General features: G+C 42.2%; 1 protein-coding gene across 11 annotated transcripts in view; it reads left to right on the top strand.

Moving 5' to 3' along the window:
• LOC111955295 (ubiquitin-associated protein 2-like) overlaps positions 1-18698 on the top strand; it is a 49715-nt gene that overhangs the window by 8342 nt on the left and 22675 nt on the right. For 8 of the 11 annotated variants that reach the window (XM_070436094.1, XM_023975487.2, XM_023975483.2 and 5 more), the window contains exons 3-12: positions 2176-2253; positions 5293-5403; positions 5630-5804; positions 6057-6152; positions 6861-6915; positions 8414-8458; positions 9549-9655; positions 11209-11271; positions 11364-11416; positions 17248-17333. In XM_070436094.1, coding sequence (XP_070292195.1) covers positions 2176-2253; positions 5293-5403; positions 5630-5804; positions 6057-6152; positions 6861-6915; positions 8414-8458; positions 9549-9655; positions 11209-11271; positions 11364-11416; positions 17248-17333 — 869 coding nt within the window. The remainder of the gene's footprint in view (positions 1-2175; positions 2254-5292; positions 5404-5629; positions 5805-6056; positions 6153-6860; positions 6916-8413; positions 8459-9548; positions 9656-11208; positions 11272-11363; positions 11417-17247; positions 17334-18698) is intronic. The other 3 variants (XM_023975489.2, XM_070436100.1, XM_070436097.1) reach the window with 1 other exon arrangement.

Below are 18698 nucleotides of genomic sequence, written 5' to 3'. Positions count from 1 at the left end.
GGAAATATTAATGCTAAAGCATACAATGACATTCTAGACAAATCTGTGCTTGATCTTTGGCAACAGWTTGGGGAAGGCCTTTTCTTGTTTCAGCATGACAATGCCTCTGTGCACAAAGCGAGGTCCATACAGAAATGTTTTGTCGATTTGGTGTGGAAGAACTTAACTGGCCTGCACAGAGCCCTGACCTCAACCCCATCGAACACCTTTTTGGGATGAATTGGAATGCCGACTGAGCCTAATGCTAATGTTGCCTAATCGCCCAACATCGRTGCCTGACCTCACTAATSCTCTTGTGGCTGAATGGAAGCAAGTYCCCGCAGCAATGATCCAACATTTARTGGAAAGCCTTCCCAGAAGAGTACGGGCTGTTATAGCAGCATAGGGGGGACCAACTCCATATTAATGCCCATRATTTTGTAATGAGCAGGTGTCCACATACCTTTTGGTCATGTAATGTAGCTACAAATCACAACTTGCACACTCTTGGTCATAATTTTTTCGGTTCACACCTATTTGTAGGTGCATATGTGAGTAGAATTGTTGTACTGTAAAGTCTTAATTTTACTTGCAGATGAAGTATCATGCTCTCCCCAACCTCTGTGTAAAGAAATTAGACTACAACCAGCCACATGTACCGGGAGGCAGGACAGACTGTAGACTGTCAAACCAGCATTGCTTCCCTGTCATCGCTCTCTTTGTGACTGACAGGGCGGCACCTGTCATATCAGTAGATCACTAGAAGATGCGTATTGTGCATTCTAGCAGCAGAGGGCTCTGCAGACTTTTCTGATTAGTGCATTGAAAATAATCGACTAGTTAGTGAAAAAAGTAGCTGGCTGAAAATGAGTAGTCAGCTGTTTAGCCGAAAAGCCGGCGCTAGTGGAAAACACTTGAGTTCTGGACGATTTTATGTTGTCTGAATCACCCACCTGTGGAATTTTATGACGCTGAATTGTTACAGATTGCCATTTCTGATTGAGTCAACATTCAGCGTTTACCATAAATGCAGTGTCTACTTTTGACTGGTAGTGTGTGTGTGTGTTAAGTCCAAAAATGGATGTATTAACTACAGATTGCCCCTTTTTTAAGTCTATCAATAGTGTGCAAATTTGAGCATGTGTCCCTTAGGCCTAAGGATTTTTCATATCACCATGATTTAGATTCAGCAATAAAAGCCTTTTATTCCATAGGCTCGGATTCTCACTATGCAGCTGTTGCAAGAGTGCATTTTTCACTGGCTGTCCACTGGTTTCAAAAACAATGATTTATAGGCAGCTTAAAATTCTTGAATTMAACTATTTATTGTGTTGAAATACACAATTAGATTTGTTAACAGCCATCCACAATCTGTAAGGTGCAAATAGCTGAATGAGAGAGCAGCAGTGTGATTCACATCAATGCGCTATGTAGATATCAATAATAAGTGATTTCCGTATCACCGTGGACTACACCACTGCTGTCATCCTTACCTCCAAGCGTTTATTCAAGTTGAATAATCTTTGTATGCCGACAGCAGTCGCACCATTGGAAGACAGCTTATTCCTGCTCTTTTACCGCGATCCATCAAACCCATTTTGTGTGTCATCATAGTGGTCTCTGACTTGTGGTCAGACTCGCTCGGGTGGAACAAACTTAAACGTGCGCCTTTTTTTTCAATGCTGATTTGAATGTCATTAGGAAAACAAGTGTCTACATTTAAAAAAACAACAACAATTATGCACCCTTTCTGACTTTAAAAGTAATACTCAAAGTTTTTCAATAGTATGATTACTATCTGATTACAATACTTTTGCTGGTAACTGATTAGTTACTGTTGCTTTTGTAATCTGTTACTCCCCAACCCCGTACCTAACCAATACTTAATGGGTGGATAAATGCCTGTCATTTGTGGGGCAGCAGGTAGCCTAGTGTTTAGAGCGTTGGGCCAGTACCCGAAAGGTTGCTTGATCGAGTCTCCGTGCTGACAAGGTAAAAATCTGTCGTTCTGCCCCTGAACAAGGCAGTTAACCCACTGTTCCCTGGTAGGCTGTCACTGTAAATAAGAATTTGTTCTTAACTGACTTGCCTAGTTAAACATTTTATTTTATTTTTTTACATTTGATGACATGATCCACTATTTTAAAGGCTATTTGTGGTCACTCAGAAGTTGATGTTCCACCCTTCTCTACACAGGCCACTGCTGAGCARATCCGACTCGCGCAGATGATTTCGGACCACAATGATGCTGATTTTGAAGAAAAAGTTAAGCAGGTGAGMGAGAACATGGCATCCCAGTGCACTTTTAGACCCTTTTTGCTGCCTGAAGGGAGAACCGTTACATTAGTGTACATTCATAGAGATCTAGAAGTGTCCTAGCCTCTCCTGACGCTTTTTCTCTGGTCTGGTAGYTAGAGCTTAAAGTATAATTGCGTCAAAAATATTCCATAACCCTTTGCACTTGTGGGAATTGGATAGGGCTAGATTGAAATGTTTCTTACTGAATAAATATGAAAATCATACATTTCATACTGGAACTATTCCGACCACTTGACTTTCCACATTTTATGTTACAGGCTTATTCTAAAATTGGGAACACTTTTTTTTATTCAATTAGTCTACACGCAATGCCCCATATTGACAAAGCGAAAACAGGTTTTTAGAAATGTTTGCAGATGTATAAAAATAAAAAATAAACGTATTTACATAAGTATTTAGACCCTTAATTGAGCTTAGGTACATCCTGTTTCCGTTGATCATCCTTGTTTCTACAACTTGACTGGAGTCCACCTGTGGTCAATTCAATTGTTTGGACATGATTTGTAAAGGCACACACCTGTCTATATAAGGTTCCACAGTTGACAGTGCATGTCAGAGCACAAACCAAGCCATGAGGTCGAAGGAATTGTCCATTGAGTTCCGAGACAGGATTGTGTCAAGTCACAGATCTGGAGAAAGGTACCAAAGAACTTCTGCAGCGTTGAAGGTCTCCAAGAACACAGTGGCCTCCATCATTCTTAAATGGAAGAAGTTTGGAACCACCAAGACTCTTCCTAGATCTGGCCGAACTGAGCAATCGGTGGAGAATGGCCTTGGTCAGGGAWGTGACCAAGAACCCGATGGTCACTCTGACAGCTCCAGAGTACCTCTGTGGAGATGGTTGTTCTTCTGGAAGGTTCTCCCATTTCTGCAGCACTCCACCATTTAGGCCTTTATGGTAGAGTGGCCAGACGGAAGCCACTCTTCAGTAAAAGGCACATGACTGCCCGCTTGGAGTTTGCCAAAAGGCACCTAAAGGACTCTCAGACCATGAGAAACAAGATTCTCTGGTCTGATGAAACCAAGATTGAACTCTGGCCTGAATGCCACGTCATRTCTGGCGTAAACCTGGCACCATCCTTGCGGTGAAGCATGGTGGCAGCAGCATCATTCTGTGGGGATGTTTTTCAGCGGCAGGGACTAGAAGACCAGTCAGGATCGAGGGAAAGATGAACGAAGCAAAGTACAGAGATCCTTGATGAAAACCTAATCCAGAGCGCTCAGACTGGGGCTGTGGTTCACCTAACAGGACAAAGACCCACAGCACACGCAGGAGTGGCTTCGRGACAAGTCTCTGAATGTCCTTGAGTGGCCCAGCCAKAACCCGRTCAAACATCTCTGGAGAGACCTAAATGTTGCTGTGCAGCAACCCTTCCCATCCAACCTGACAGAGCTTGAGCGGATCTGCAGAGAAGAATGGGARAAACTCACGAAATGCAGGTGTGCCAAGCTTGTAGCGTCATACCCAAGAAGACTCGAGGSTGTAATCGCTGCCAAAGGTGCTTCAACAACGTAAAGGGTCTGAATGCTTATGTAAATGTTATTATTTATTTTTTTACATATAAATGAGCAAATTTTCGTGAACCTGTTTTTGCTTTTATGGGGTTTTGAGGGGGGGGGGGGGAACGATTGAATCCATTTTAGAATAATTCTGTAACCTAGCAAAATGTGGGAAAAGTAGCGGTCTGAATACGTTCTGAGGGCACTGTATACATAAGCATGGTAGAAATTAAACAGTTTGAAGATTATGTGAAATTTATTCGACAASTTGGACACAACAGGTTCACCTGACAAGACTTATTCCAAATATTAGTTTATTTTATTTTGCATTTGTTAATAAAATCGTAATATGCTCTGGATACGTTCAGAAACATAGGGATATTCCTGGGGAATGTGGGTTAAGTGCAACGTAAGACAAATAAAATTAGTGGTTTGAATGAGGACTAACTGCTGTCTCAAGTTGGCCATACACCTCTCCTAAGTAATTACAAAACACTTATGACTCAATATATAAATGTTTAGCTCTCCTAGCTGTGCCGTTGAAACTAGACTTGTAGTTTTGTTTGGGGGACAACCCTACATCCCAGCCAACACTATTATTTATACAATCCAAAAATGGCCCATTTAAAAAAATATATCTGGTTCAGGTGGGCATCATTTGAAGGGTTGTTCTATTGCCAGCATGACTTACTAAGTTATACAATAGTCTTTGGGTTTTAGGCTTTCACAGGTGTTTGACTTGCTTGTATGACATCAATGTCGTATTTATTATAATCCTCAACATCTCATCTTTCAAAATACGTAGTCCTCTCAAATGTACCCCCAATTTTGTGATTTCCAATCGGTAATTAGTCTTGTACCATCGCTGCAGCTCCCATACGGATTCAGGAGAGGTGAAGTTCGAGAGCCATGCGTTCTCCGAAACACGACCCTGCCAAGCCGCACTGCTTCTTTACACTAAGTTCGCTTAACCCAGAAGCCAGCCGCACCAATGTGTCGGAGGAATCACCATACAATTGGGAAGTGTCAGCTTGCATGCACCCAGCCCACCACAAGGAGTCGCTGGAGTGCGATGGGACAAGAACATGCCGGCCTAACCCGGACGATGCTGGGCCAATTGTACATCGCCTCATGGGTCTCCCGGTCGCAGCCGGCTGCGACACRGCCCGGGATCGAACCCGAATCTGTAGTGATGCCTCAAGCACTGCTGTGCTACTCACGAGGCCAAATGTACAATAGTTGTCCATTTTAGTGGGAGGGATGTTGGCAACTTGTTATTTGTGTGTGAGGTGTTAAAAAGGGTCAKTCAAAACCCATACAGCGCTATGAAGCGCARATACTGCACTGACATTTTATATCATGTTACTTTACAGCCACTGTGTTCCAATTYTAAGCGCTTATTAGTGCCCAAATATGCAGTTTTCAACACGTATGAGGGTAAAGGGCTACGTTGCAATATACTCATCGAAGTTTCTTATCCATTTCCCTGTCCAGCTGATTGACATTACAGGCAAGGACCAGGATGAGTCTATGATTGCACTGCATGACTGCAACGGGGATGTCAACAGAGCCATCAACGTGTTGCTGGAAGGTAGCCCAGATACTGTGAGTTTGGCCTTTGTGTCCGGGCTTAGTAGTTGACGGAGGGAGTAAACCAAGTTACCCATCCAGCTCATTACAGGGAGAATCCTAACTTCCACTTAAAGTGGATTTTTCACTTTGGTATGCATTCATGTCATTGGGAGACTAMGTGAAAATTCCACTAAGTGGAAGTTAGGATTYTCCCGTAACATAATCAAACTGAACCCTGYCACCTCACCTCTCTCCTCAGGACTCTTGGGAGATGGTGGGGAAGAAGAAAGGAGTGTCCGGTCAGAAGGAGCCTGGCCATGCTGAGACCGGAGAAGAAGGAAAGGAGAACCGGGAGAGGGGAGTAGAGAGGGACGTGGCACGTCGTCGAGGTGGTGCCCCACGCAGGGGTAGAGGGGCTAGTAGGGGACGAGAGTGTGAGTAGAAATCACATGCCTTTGCTTTAGGGTCATGGGACGTGACACTGGCATACAAATAGGCTCTTTGTAGCTTCTGCCCTTGTTATGGAGGGGACAGTGTGTGCTACAAACATTCTCTCCTTAGATTTCTGGAAGAAAAATTGCCATTGTAGCGACTGAACAGACATGTCTAACTTCAACCGTAATTTCTGACTCCACACACRTCTGTTTTTCCTCACTACCTCTAATGCGCCCGCCATCTCCTCTCAGTCCGTGTACAGGAGAATGGTCTGGATGGAGGAAAGGCTGCTGGGATAGCAGGCAGGGGCACAGAGCGAGGCCACAGGGGGAGGGGCAGAGGAAGAGGTAAGTCCCTTGATCGTTGGCAAGAGCTGTTGGTTGGACTCCTGAAACAAGTTCCCAACACAAACTAAGGCTGATGCCCCCCTCCTAGTGTGTCAGATGTCATAGCATTCCAGTGCTCCGGATGAACCTTTTACCCTGGTGCTGCTAACTTTTTCAGTTGGTGGCACCAGTCCACGATTTTGTCAGGAATGCGCATGATTCAAGATATTTTGATGTGCACCCTATTCTAGTGATTGTCAGAAATGTTGGGTTGACAATTAGGCGGTTACTGTCAAAATAGAGCTCCAAATATTCACTTTTTTTCTTTCTTTTTTWAAAATAGAGATTGCTTTGCATACATCTGTGCATTAATATCACATGGGCTAATTCAACTACCTGAGAAAGTAGAAACTCAAAACACATGAGTTAGATTGCTAACTCTAAATATAATACCTACTGCTAGTAGCCATGTATTAATAATCTAACAGTAAACTTGAGGCCTATATGCACTCGATGTGAAGCTTGCACCAATTAGACCAATTAAATGTTTTACACTCAGCCAAGTCAAAMGTTCGCAAGATGGTTGCATTCTAGAGCCATGCGTTCTCTAGTGGGCTCAATACCATTTTAATGTGCATTCAAGGCGGCAAATGTTCCTCAAGGGACAATGCATTCTATTTTCTGTAGTATTTTTTGGGTCAGTGGTGTAACTTGTCTGTCCCTCTCTAGGGGGAGAACGGGAGCGAGGCAGGCGAGGGGGCCGCTTTTCTGCGCAGGGCATGGGGTAAGTGAACACCTGTGCTGCTCACAGAGGAAAATGTCTGTTCCATTTTGCCATGGTCACCAGAGAGCAGGACCTGGCCCATTTTAAGCCATTTTAAGAATACACATCGGCCAAATCAAGTTGAAATGGGCTGTACATAAACCCTTATGTAACWCAATCTGACCACCTCTGTACACTTTTGTCTATGGGATTTGCATTAAAGTCCGATATTGGTAGACCCCACACCATACATGTAACTCAACGGTTGGGCATTGARATAGTTGCACATAGGGTTCTGCTCTCAGTGTCTCTGACATGGTGTGTTCTTGTTCCTTGTCTTTCCCTTTGGGTTGAATGGAGCACCGGTTTGTGTGTTTGTATTGTCTGTCTGTGTATGCATTGCCTCTTACCCAATCCTGGTCATTGAGCACCCTAGATGTCATATATACTATATATTTTTTATTGATTTGACGAGGCTCACAGTGACGAGATTGTAAGCAGCCCTTTATACCGGCTTTGATAATGAGTAGTATCAAATTCACTCTACATTAGACATATTGCTATCTTGTATGTCACTTTGTATTTAATTATAATTAACACTTAGTTGGCTATATAATTCCTCCTAGGTGTTAGGGCTAGCATTAAGCCCCAGTGAGATGACAGTACTATTTCTAGGGTTGTCAAAGACCAGGCTTTGTGGGGTTTAGGTGAGTGGGCTCTGCTAGTGTGGGCTCTTTCCCAGGGGTGCAGCAGGTTAAAACGCTTCCTCAAAGATGAACCTGCATGTTAATTTCATCCCTTTGCAATAATTAATGGTGATTTTTATGTCTGAAGCACCTGGTTTGTGGAACATAAGATTAACTGATCATAAAATGTGAAAATTGTGTTTTAATGGCTACTTCAACTGCATCAGTGCTYTCATTTTAACAAGTTGAAATTATCTTTTAATGTTATTCTACAGTGTTAATAGGGATACGTTAGAGGAGAGGGCCAATGCGTTGGCTGTACTTGTGCGTAAGTTTGGCTTGTTCTGATAGTGACTAACCTGGAGCGTGAGTGAGCCAGCGCCATAGGCTTACACAGACTGACAGCCAGGCAGTTTGTGTTGCGTTGTCCCCAACATGTCCCTCTTCGGGTGTGTTGCTTCCGCTGCTGCTCTTGTGGCCTTTGGGCGCCTGTGTTTGCATGAKTGTGTTCTGTTGGTTTTAACTGTGCTTCCTCTCCTGATCATAATGCAATTATTGTTACTTATGGAACACAGTCTTCAGTTTGAGTGTTTGTTTGGCAGCCATGTTTTCCCCTTTTTTATTCTACCCAACTACACCTATAGAAAGTGACACTGCCCCAACAATGCAGTGTTGACAGATGTGTGTTGCAGAAGTGTGAGTGTAGTGACTTGTCCATGCATGTGATTTCCCTACATTCCTCTGTAAAATAATGAAGTCTAAAACCACACACTGCATCCCCATCTGTCCCCGTTGTGCTGCTTGTAATCGTTGCTGTTGTTTTTCCTCTAAAGCCAGATTGATAAGGGGCCCAGATATGATTTTTCAGGAGATGAGAGGTGAGTGCACCGCCACTGGTGTGTCAGTGTGTCAATCTTGCTATCTGTTGGGGGGATCATTCTGCCAAATGCCACGAGAGAGGGAAGGATGGAGCTAGACACACAGGGTATCAGGGCAGATGAAACCAATGTCGTGCACCCTGGTAACACGATATGGAATTAAATGACAGCTGTCTATTGAACATCGAGGGTAAACCTGTTCACACAAGCCCCATAAGAAATCAAATGAACGTTTATTGGTCGCTTACACAGTTTGGCAGGTGTTATAACAGTGCGTTGAAATGCTTATCTTAACAATGCTGTCAAATATCAATGTATAGGGGGGGTGCAATAAATCAAGAACGGCAGGACGAATCCAATTAATAACCCAAATAGCACTGTAGCAGTATCAACATTGAATCTATACATCTCTACGCTGGGGAATGTACACAAGCTAAACTAAAATACAATCTACAGTAGTAGCTTATTCTGATGTTTCTATGTCGGGGATACGGTATTTAAATACTATTAAATGGGCGTGACCAGTGGTTCAATCAAGAGTCCCTCCCTGCCAATCTACAGCACCCCTGTTATCGTTGGTTCTCACTKGGAGCTAGTCAAACATGAATAGTCTGAATTCCAGTCAGATCCTGAAAATGGCTGAAGTCCATCTACTGTACTGCACTAGGTTGTACTGCACTGTACAACTTGTGTGCCTGAGCCTGAAAGAAGCAAGAGAACAGTTATTTTAAGGATGCGTGCTTTTCTATAATTGTCTCTGAAGCGTTGCTGTGAAATGATGGGTTGAAAGACGTTATGTTTTTTGCCATCGCACAGTGCCAGAGAAAGAGTTGAGGAAAAATAAGGCACTGCCTGGATTATTTTCCCATTCCTTGGTTGTCCTCCTTCAGTATTTTTGAATCTGTCATCCTGAGATTTCTCAGATGAATGTTGTCTAACTGCTAAACATCAGATCACCTCAATCACTTCCTCGATCTCGCTGCCTACTTACTTCCTCCTTTACAGTATATCTCACCCCAGTCAAATATTCCAGTTGGTAGACGCATAGGAAGGGGTTGTGCTCAAAACCACGGCTTCTTCTCTTTTGTAGAACGTTCAACCCGGCGGACTACGCTGAGCCGACCCAGACAGAGGAGAGCTACAGCGGGGGAAGCACCTGGAACAACACGGGAAACCTGGAGCCAGAGGAAGGACCCAGTAAGGAACCCAGCTACTGCTCAGCCCCAGTCCAAATCCACCCAGCCTAGACACTTCATATATCTCTGCAAGATGGTGGAAAGTCCATCTAGTTTATCTAGAGCCAAAGGAAGGAACCATTAAGAAACCAAGCTAGTGCCTAGTCCAAAAACACAAAGGTTTAGGTGGAGGTGTGGTCTAGTTGTTAGTAACTGCTAACTCTATGGGGTCTGACTTAATTTGCTCGTCTTGGGAATGATTTGAGGGGTATACTACGATGCAAGCTAGCTCTAACTCAGGGTTTTCTTAAGCTAGCCAGCTTCAGTTAGCTTAACATTCCAGCTCAGACTTCATCTGTACTACGACGGTGAATATTGCTCGTCCGCCTGCTGCTAACTCTAGCAGGCTTGTAATGGGCGTGCATGTGGCTAGTTGAACTCTTAATTGAGACCATTCTGGCTATGGTGTGAAATAGGCTTTTAGAAGTGTCGTCTTTATTTTATGACTTATCGTTAATAGTCTTTGGTGTACTTATCAAGAAGCATCTTTTCCCCAACCCTATCGATAAAATCATTTTAGTTAAGTTTTACTGTGTGAAGTTTCAAGTGCATTCTATTACTAAATGTGTAATGTGATAGGTATTTTAATAGGGGTGTAACGGTTCTGTATGTATTGCGGTTTTAGGGTCACGTTTTGGTACAGCGTGAAAATTAAATGCCATTCACAATGTTCAGCTTTCAAAATTGTTGTGAAGTTGTAAATACAAGTTGAATGCATTCATGATTGTAACTCGTTGAGAAACCATTTGGTGTCAAAGAAACTAAAACTACAGCTATCATATGTGTAAACAAATGAGTTAAAACACATTAATAGATGGTTATATATATTTTGTTGTATTAACTGCTAAAACTGTTCTTCTAGTGGCCATTTCCTTAGTAGGTGACTTCAGAGGTCACCATATGGGAGAAGTGGATGATAGCCTAGTTTCCCACTAGTAATTACCAGTTTGAGGGCCGTTCAAGTGGATCTTTCTCATGTCATATGTGGTAAATTTCCACTTGGTTACTAACGCACCATGACACTGTCTCCTTAAGTGTCAGTTGCGCGCTTGTGACTCATAAAGGGGTGGATCTGTTTTTTTAATATTCATTTGGTTTCACAGGCTGAACCGAAGTCCCCTTATCGAACTGTTTGCTACGAATATGTGTACCGTTACACTATTTTAACATTATTTTTTAAACATTTGGGTAATAAAATATTTAATCAGTCTTTCTCAAATGAAGGGGATGATGACAAATTCTTAGCAAGTGGGAGGGAATCTGATTTCATTGCTCAACRCGCAGCTCACGCTTCATTCTAAATAAATGAAGTTAGTCTGCCCTGGAGCAAGTTAGTTCTGAAGGATTCGTTGCCATAGAAATGTACTTGGGTTAAAGGTGAGCTATTTTCATGGTCCAGCTTATCCCGAGTTAAACTCAGTTGACCAAAGTTAACTCGCTAACACCTCAAACCCGGTACGTAGTATGCCCCTCTGTAATCTTACATGTCTCACCTTTCACTTCTCCTTTTTGTAGGGATTGAGTACTCTGCAGGAGGAGAGGGGACAAATTACCAACCCAAGTTTGACTCTGCCCCTTGTAAGATTGAACCGCCATCCTTTCTTTTGTTTGACGCCTGGTTGGTTTGAAACCTATTACTCACAAATTTTTCCCCCTCYACATTCCTATAGGTGCCTGGAGGAGCGCGACAGAAGAGTGGGGTACTGAGGACTGGAATGAGGATGTGAGTACCTTTTCACTATGCCTATTTATTGATTTGGTGGTGTGCCTATTTGATGTATGACTTAATGATTGATGTATTTCGTATTTTGACTCATCTTTTGACCGTAAAAATGATGACAAATCACATTGTATGTTTCTGCATATAGCACCCTCAAAGTATTCATACACCTTGACTTTTTTACAGCCTGAATTCAAAATGGTTCAAAATTGATTTTTTTCTCTCACCCATCTACATACATTACCCTGTAATGACAGTGACAACATGTTTTGAAAAGGAAATACAGATATCTCACTTACATAAGTATTCATCCCCCTGAGTCAATACTTGGTAGAACACCTTTGGCAGCAATTACAGCTGTGAGTCTTTCTGGGTAATCCTCTCTAAGAGCTTTCCACACCAGGATTGTGCAACATTTGCCCATTTTATTATTTTTTTAATTCTTCAAGCTCTGTCAAATTGGTTGTTGATCATTGCTAGGCAATCATGTGCAGGTCTTGCCGTAGATTTAAGTCCAAAATGTAACTCAGCCACTCAGGAACATTGACTGTCTTCTTGGTAAGCAACTCCAGTGTAGATTTAGCCTTGTGTTTTGAGGTTCTTGACCTACTGAGTAGTGAATTAATCTCCCAGTGCCTGGTGGAAAGCAGACTGAGACAGGATATCCTGTAGGATTTTGCATGTGCTTAGCTCCATTCTATTTCTTTTTTTTTTATCCTGGGAAAAACTCCCCTGTCCTTAATGATCACATGCATACCCATAACATGATGCATCCACTACACTCAATTAGGGCTGGGCGGTATACCGTATTTTACAATATACCGGTATTTATGCATGGACCGGTTTGGGTTTTTACTTTACCTTCTGTAACGGTATTTGAATGTTTGGTTTGTTAAATGTGATACGCCGTGTGTAATGTCCATTTTTTTTGTTTACTCTGCTACTTCAGCATGTTTGTGCAACTATCTTCTAAATCAAAGAGGAATAGGCGTATCATGAATAAAGATTTAATGTAGCCAAAGATTATAGGATCACCTAGGAAACACTGAACATCATTTTGGTTCCTACCCTCTCACAATAACTCGTCCATGGCATTTTCCTTCATTGTCATGTCAAATACTGTATTCAAAGTGCCCACTATTTATATTCTAACTATAGAATTATAATACACATTCCATTTCCATGATTCCAAAAGTTAACCCACGTGTTTTAATCTAAATCGCAAATAAGGTAGCACAATTATTTTTGATCCAACCAATTGAATGCATCTTAAACCATAGCAGCTGAAACTGCTATGTCCAGGTCTAAAACCAGATTGGTGCACATTCAGAATATAGTGAATTTAAAGTTCTTAGCTGAAAGGTAGTAAGGGATTCTTAAACATTGGAAAGGCAAGATAATCTGGAAATTGAATGGCATTTAAGTCAGAAGTATCTCTATGTAAGGGGAGGACGTGCTGCTTTCCAGATCTAAGGGATAACACCAAAAAACGTTTGTCAAGTTAAAAATATAGGTCAGGGGTTCTGCAATAAGTGGGGCAGAGGGCTGCAGTTGGAAGGGATCAAGTGAATCAGCCCCTGTGTTTTTAGCAATGCTCTTAGCACATCATAGATGATCAAAGGGTTCAAATGAAAATAAAGTATGGAGTCAGTGCATCATTCTCTACAATCTGTTCTGAGGTGACTAAAGGACTCCCTCATCCTGGGATGAGATTAATTTTCAGAGATTATCCTTTCAAACAGGTGGCTAGCTGAAGCAAAATGGTTATTAAAAGCATCAGAAATTTCAGAACCTGCCGGGTCAATAAGGGGGTGGAGTTTTGTTTCAAAGATTTGAACACTTTCTAGAAGTTGTCTGGATTACTACCACTCTGATACGTAATTCAATTCATGTGTTAATTTGGCTTTTTTTAACCAGGGAGAGACATCTATTTCTCAAACGTCTCAAGGACTGGCAATCTAGCCTTAACAAAATAGTTTCTCTGTAATTTCTCAGGAAAATACAATTGTATTGGTCACATACACATATTTAGCATATGTTATTGTGGATGTTGTGAAATGCTTGTTACTACTGCACTGTTGGAGCTAGGATCTAACAGTTCACAACACACATGTAAAAGAATGGATTCAAGAAATATAAATATTAGATTGAACAATGTTGGAGTGGCATTGACTAAAATACAGTAGAATAGAATACAGTATATACATATGAGACGAGTAAAGCAGTATTTAAACATTAAAGTGACTAGTGATCCGTTATTAAAGGGGCCAGTGATTCCAAGTTTGTGTATATATAGGGCAGCAGTCTCTAAGGTGCAGGGTTACATAACTCAGTGGAAGCTGGCTAGTGATGGTCTTTTAACCTCTCTGGGATATGTGGGAAGCAAGCGTCCATTTATGTCCAAATACCTCCTTTTTGTTAGCGCGTTTAGTACACMATCCAAACTCACGATGCGCGKGCAGGTCCAGGCAAAAGTTCAGACAAAGTCATATTACAGTTCGTAGAAACATGTCAAACAAAGTATAGAATCAATCTTTAGGATGTTTTTATCATAAATCTTCAATAATGTTCCAACCGGAGAATTCCTTTGTCTGTAGAATTGCAATGGAACGCAAGCTACCTCTCACGTGAACGTGCGATACCAGCTCATGCCACTCTGGCAGACCTGACTCATTCAGCTCCCATTCCCCCCTCCTTCACAGTAGAATCATCAAACAAGGTTCTAAAGACTGTTGACATCTAGYGGAAGCCTTAGGAAGTGCAATATCACCCCATTTCCACTGTATCTTGGATAGGCAAAGAGTTGAAAAACTACAAACCTCAGATTTTCCACTTTCTGGTTGAAATCTTTAATCAGGTTTTTGCCTGCCATGAGTTCTGTTATACTCACATACATCATTCAAACAGTTTTAGAAACTKCAGAGTGTTTTCTATCCAAATCTACTAATTATATGCATATTCTAGCTTTTAGGACTGAGTAGCAGGCAGTTTACTCTGGGCACCTTTTTATCCAAGCTACTCAATACTGCCCCCCTGTCCCAAAGAAGTTAACAGCCTGCTGTTTTTCAGTCTCTCGGTCCCAGATTTGATGCACCTGGATGATAGCGGGGTGAATAGGCTGTGGTTCGGGTGGTTGATGTCCTTTTTGTGATATTTTTGCCCTTTTTGTGACATTGGGTGCTGTAGGTTTCCTGGAGGCCAGGCATGTGCCCCTGGTGATGCGTTGGTTCAGATTGCACCACCCTTTGTAGAGTCCTGCAGTTGTGGGCARTGCAGTTGCCGTGCAAGGTGGTGATAGAGCCCGACAGGATGTTCTCAATTGTGCATCTGTAAAAGTTTAGGGRCCAAGCCAAATTTCTTCAGCAGCCTCGTGTTGAAGAGGCGCTGTTGCGCCGCCTTGTCTGTGTGGGTGGACCATTTCATATCAGTGATGTGTACGCCGAGAAACTTGAAGCTCGTTTCCAGCCTTCAACACCTGGGTGCGGACTTTCAGGAAGTCCCAGTCGCACAGGGCCGGGTTCAGACCCAGGTCCCCGAGCCTAGTGATGATCTTGGAGGTTACTATGGTGTTGAATGCTGAGCTATAGTCAATGAAACGCATTCTTACATGGGTATTCCTCTTGTCCATATTGGATCGGGCAGTGTGATGGCGATTGCATAGTCTCTGGCTCTTGGGGCAGTTGAAGCAAATTGAAGTGGGTCTAGGGTGTCKGGGACAGTAGCGGTGGTATGATCCTTGAATAGCCTCTCAAAGTTCTTCATGATGACAGAAGCGAGTGCTACGGGGTGATAGTAGTTTTAGTTCAGTTACATTTGCWTTCTTGGGTACAGGAACAATGGTGGACATCTTGAAGAAAGTGGGAACAGCAGACTGGAATAGGGAGAGATTGATTATGAAACACTCCAGCCAGCTGGTCTACGCATGCTCTGAGGACGCGGCTAGGGATGCCGTCTGGGCCGGCAGCCTTGCGAGGGTTTACGCACTTAAATGTCTTACTCACGTCGGCCACGGAGGAGAGCCCACAGTCCTTGGTAGTAGCGGGCCACGTCGGTGGCACTGTGTTATCAACGCGGCCAAAGGTGTTTAGTTTGTCCGGAAGCAAAACGTTGGTGTCCTCGACGTGGCTGGTTTTCCATTTGTAGTCTGATTGTCTGTAGACCCTGTCTCGCTGTTGAGATGYGACTCCACTTTGTCTCTGTACTGACGTTTTGCATGTTTGATTCCCGATACGGAGGAAAGAATTAAACAATAATTCAGTTTTGCTGCTATTTGTTTCTGGTTTGGGTAGGTTTTAAGTCACACTGGGTACAACTTCTCCGAAACACTTCCCGATGAACTCAGTCACTGTATCAGTGTATTAGTCGATGTTATTCTCGGAGGCTACCCAGAACATATCCCAGTCTGCATGATCAAAACAATCTTGAAGCGTGGATTCCGATTGGTCAGATCAGAGTTGAATAGACCTTAGCACGGGTATTTCCTGTTTGAGTTTCTGCCTATAGGAAGGGAGGAGCAAAATGGACTCGTGATCAGATTTGCCGAAGGGAGGGACTTGTAGGCATTTTGAAAAGTTGAGTAGCCGTGGTCCAAAGTTTTTCCAGCGCAAGTACTATAGTCAATGTGTTTGAATTTCGGCATCCTTTTTCCTCAAATTTGCTTTGTTTCAATCCCCAGCTACAATAAATGCTGCCTCAGGATATGTGGTTTCCAGTTTGCATARAGTTCAGTGAAGTTCTTTGAGTGCCTTCGTGGTATTGGCTTGATGGGGGATATACACGGCTGTGACTATAACCGAAGTGAATTCTCTTGGGAGGTAATACGGTCGGCATTTGAGGTATTCTAGCTTCAGTTAACAAAAGGATGTTATCACAATTCATGCGTTAACCAAGGATTACATCAGTCTTTAACCCTTCGTTTTTTTTGTATGACATGTTTATCTGCAACAGAGTTAAACAGGGAAATAAAACAATTAAGGGCATGATCTGAGTCGATGCTGGTTGACAATCCCTCAGTCACTTAACCCCAGCTCAGACATAAAACTGCATATTAAAGTTCTTCGTCTCTTTTGTAGTAATGCKTGGGATTTTTCTTAGTCTCTTTTGTAGTAATGCGTGGGATTTTAGGTAGTGGTCACTAATCTCATTGGTAAATATCCAATTGGCTGTAAAAATTTTAGATTTTGTATGAAAAATCCTCCTTATAGATATTATTCTGTGTTTAGTTATCAGCTGAGTTAGATTTAGCTCAGTACAAATATCTTTCAGCCCATCCGATACTAGCATTAACCAATCTAGATTTAAAATCATTGTCAGTAATTCAAATTGAGCATAGTTATACAGCAGGTCAGACAATTTGCTAAGACCACATATGGAGGCTGATAAATTCCCGATAGCGTCAGATGGGCATTTCGAAGTCCCACATTTTAGTCTCGTGCCCGCTAATTTTTCTCTACAATCAGAAAACAAATTTGTCGGTCCGGACCTTAGGCCGTCTGTCTATACACTCTAAATAAAATGTAAAATGGTCTGTAAATGAATACAAAATATATTGTGGAAGAATATAACTACTCGCACTTTACACAAGTTGCTGGCTTCGCTAGGGCCCGCTCAGCAAGCTGGTGTGTGAAAGTAAGTATAAATGTCAAGGGAAGATGAAAATAAATAAATCTAGGCCTAGGTTCTGTTTACTTTGATATTTGTGCTCCACTAGTTACCCTTATCGGAATAGGTCACACATCTAACAGATACGAGTTTGTCTATTTGATTTTTTTTCTGTTATATTTATTTTTTTATACTTTAATTGCTCATCTTGCGCTCTCTCTCTCTCTCTCTAGCTGTCAGAGACCAAGATCTTCACAGCCTCCAGTGTGGTCTCCATGCCACTCCCCCAGGAGAATGTCACCATCACTGCAGGACAGAGGTGGGTGGGCCTGACATGTAATGCACACACCCACAGCCATTCCCTCTAGTCATGCTATCACACGTKTCTTTCTATCAACAATTTGGTCAATTTGTGACATTGGCTCAATTTTTTAAAGGTTCCGCGTGTTTTCTTGGAGGAATATATGCAAATTGGCACATAACTCCATTTATACAACGGGCCTAGCACAATACATATTTTTTAAGTGAGCGAGATGATGGGAACAGCACGTTAAGTSTTATAGGCAGCATTGCAAACTGCAGTATTCCAAACCTATTTTTTAACTATTACAATGCCTGTCGAGATCCACTTGACTGGCTGGCAGAGCGTGTGCCCATGGGAGAGATTTGGTGAGTATTTTTTGGCGCGCATGTTTTAGAGTGAAAAACATATGAGAGATATAGGCCTAGGCCAGATGTGAGGGTATTGTTACTAGGTCACCTTTTCATAATTGACTAGTTAAAATGTGATACTTTGTTTTATTTCTAATTGTAGTTCTAATTATTAATTTCCCATTGCAGTTAATTGTACATTGCAATTGATTATTTGGTATTGATTTATTCAATTGCTACAACCTCTCAGTTCTGAATAAAACATGAATATATCTTAACAATATGCCCATGTTACTTTACATTAATGGGCTCATAAATTGTAAAAAATCTAAAGTTTTGCATAAAGCATAAGGATTTGTTAATAATATGACCAGCATTATAATGCTGTAACATGAGTTGATGGCGGTGGATGAATGGCACGACAGTGGGGAATGGCCCGCTTGTCACGGTATCTCTGCATTCAAATTGCCATAGATAAAATGCAATTGTGTTTGTTGTCTGTAGCTTATGCCTGCTCATACCATAACCCCACTGCCACCATAGGGCACTCGGTTCACAACGTTGACATCAGCAAACTGCTCGCCCACACGACGCCATACACGTGATCTGCAGTTGTGAGGCAGTTTGCATAAAGTTCAGTGAAGGCAGTTTATGGTAGAGAAATTAACATTAAATTCTCTGGCAACAGCTCTGCTGGACAGTCCTGCAGTCAGCATGCCAATTGCATTCTCCCTCAATAGTTTAGACATCTGTAGCATTGTGACAAAACTGCACATTTTAGTTGCCTTTTATTGTCCCCAGCASAAGTTGCACCTGTGTCATGAATATGCTGTTTAATTAGCTTCTTGATATGCCACACCTGTCAGGTGGATGGAATATCTTGGCAAAGGAGAAATACTCACTAACAGGGTTGTAAACATAGACAATTCTGGGATCTTTTATTTCACCTCATGAAACATGGGACCAGCACTTTACGTGTTGTGTTTTATATTTGCCATAAATGCAAGGACAGAGAAGTGTTTTTTTTGTCACT

Source organism: Salvelinus sp. IW2-2015, linkage group LG30, assembly GCF_002910315.2.
Source record: "Salvelinus sp. IW2-2015 linkage group LG30, ASM291031v2, whole genome shotgun sequence".
Lineage (NCBI taxonomy): Eukaryota > Metazoa > Chordata > Actinopteri > Salmoniformes > Salmonidae > Salvelinus > Salvelinus sp. IW2-2015.
The sequence above is the reverse complement of the archived record's forward strand: the minus strand, read 5'-3'. Positions and strand labels throughout refer to the sequence as shown.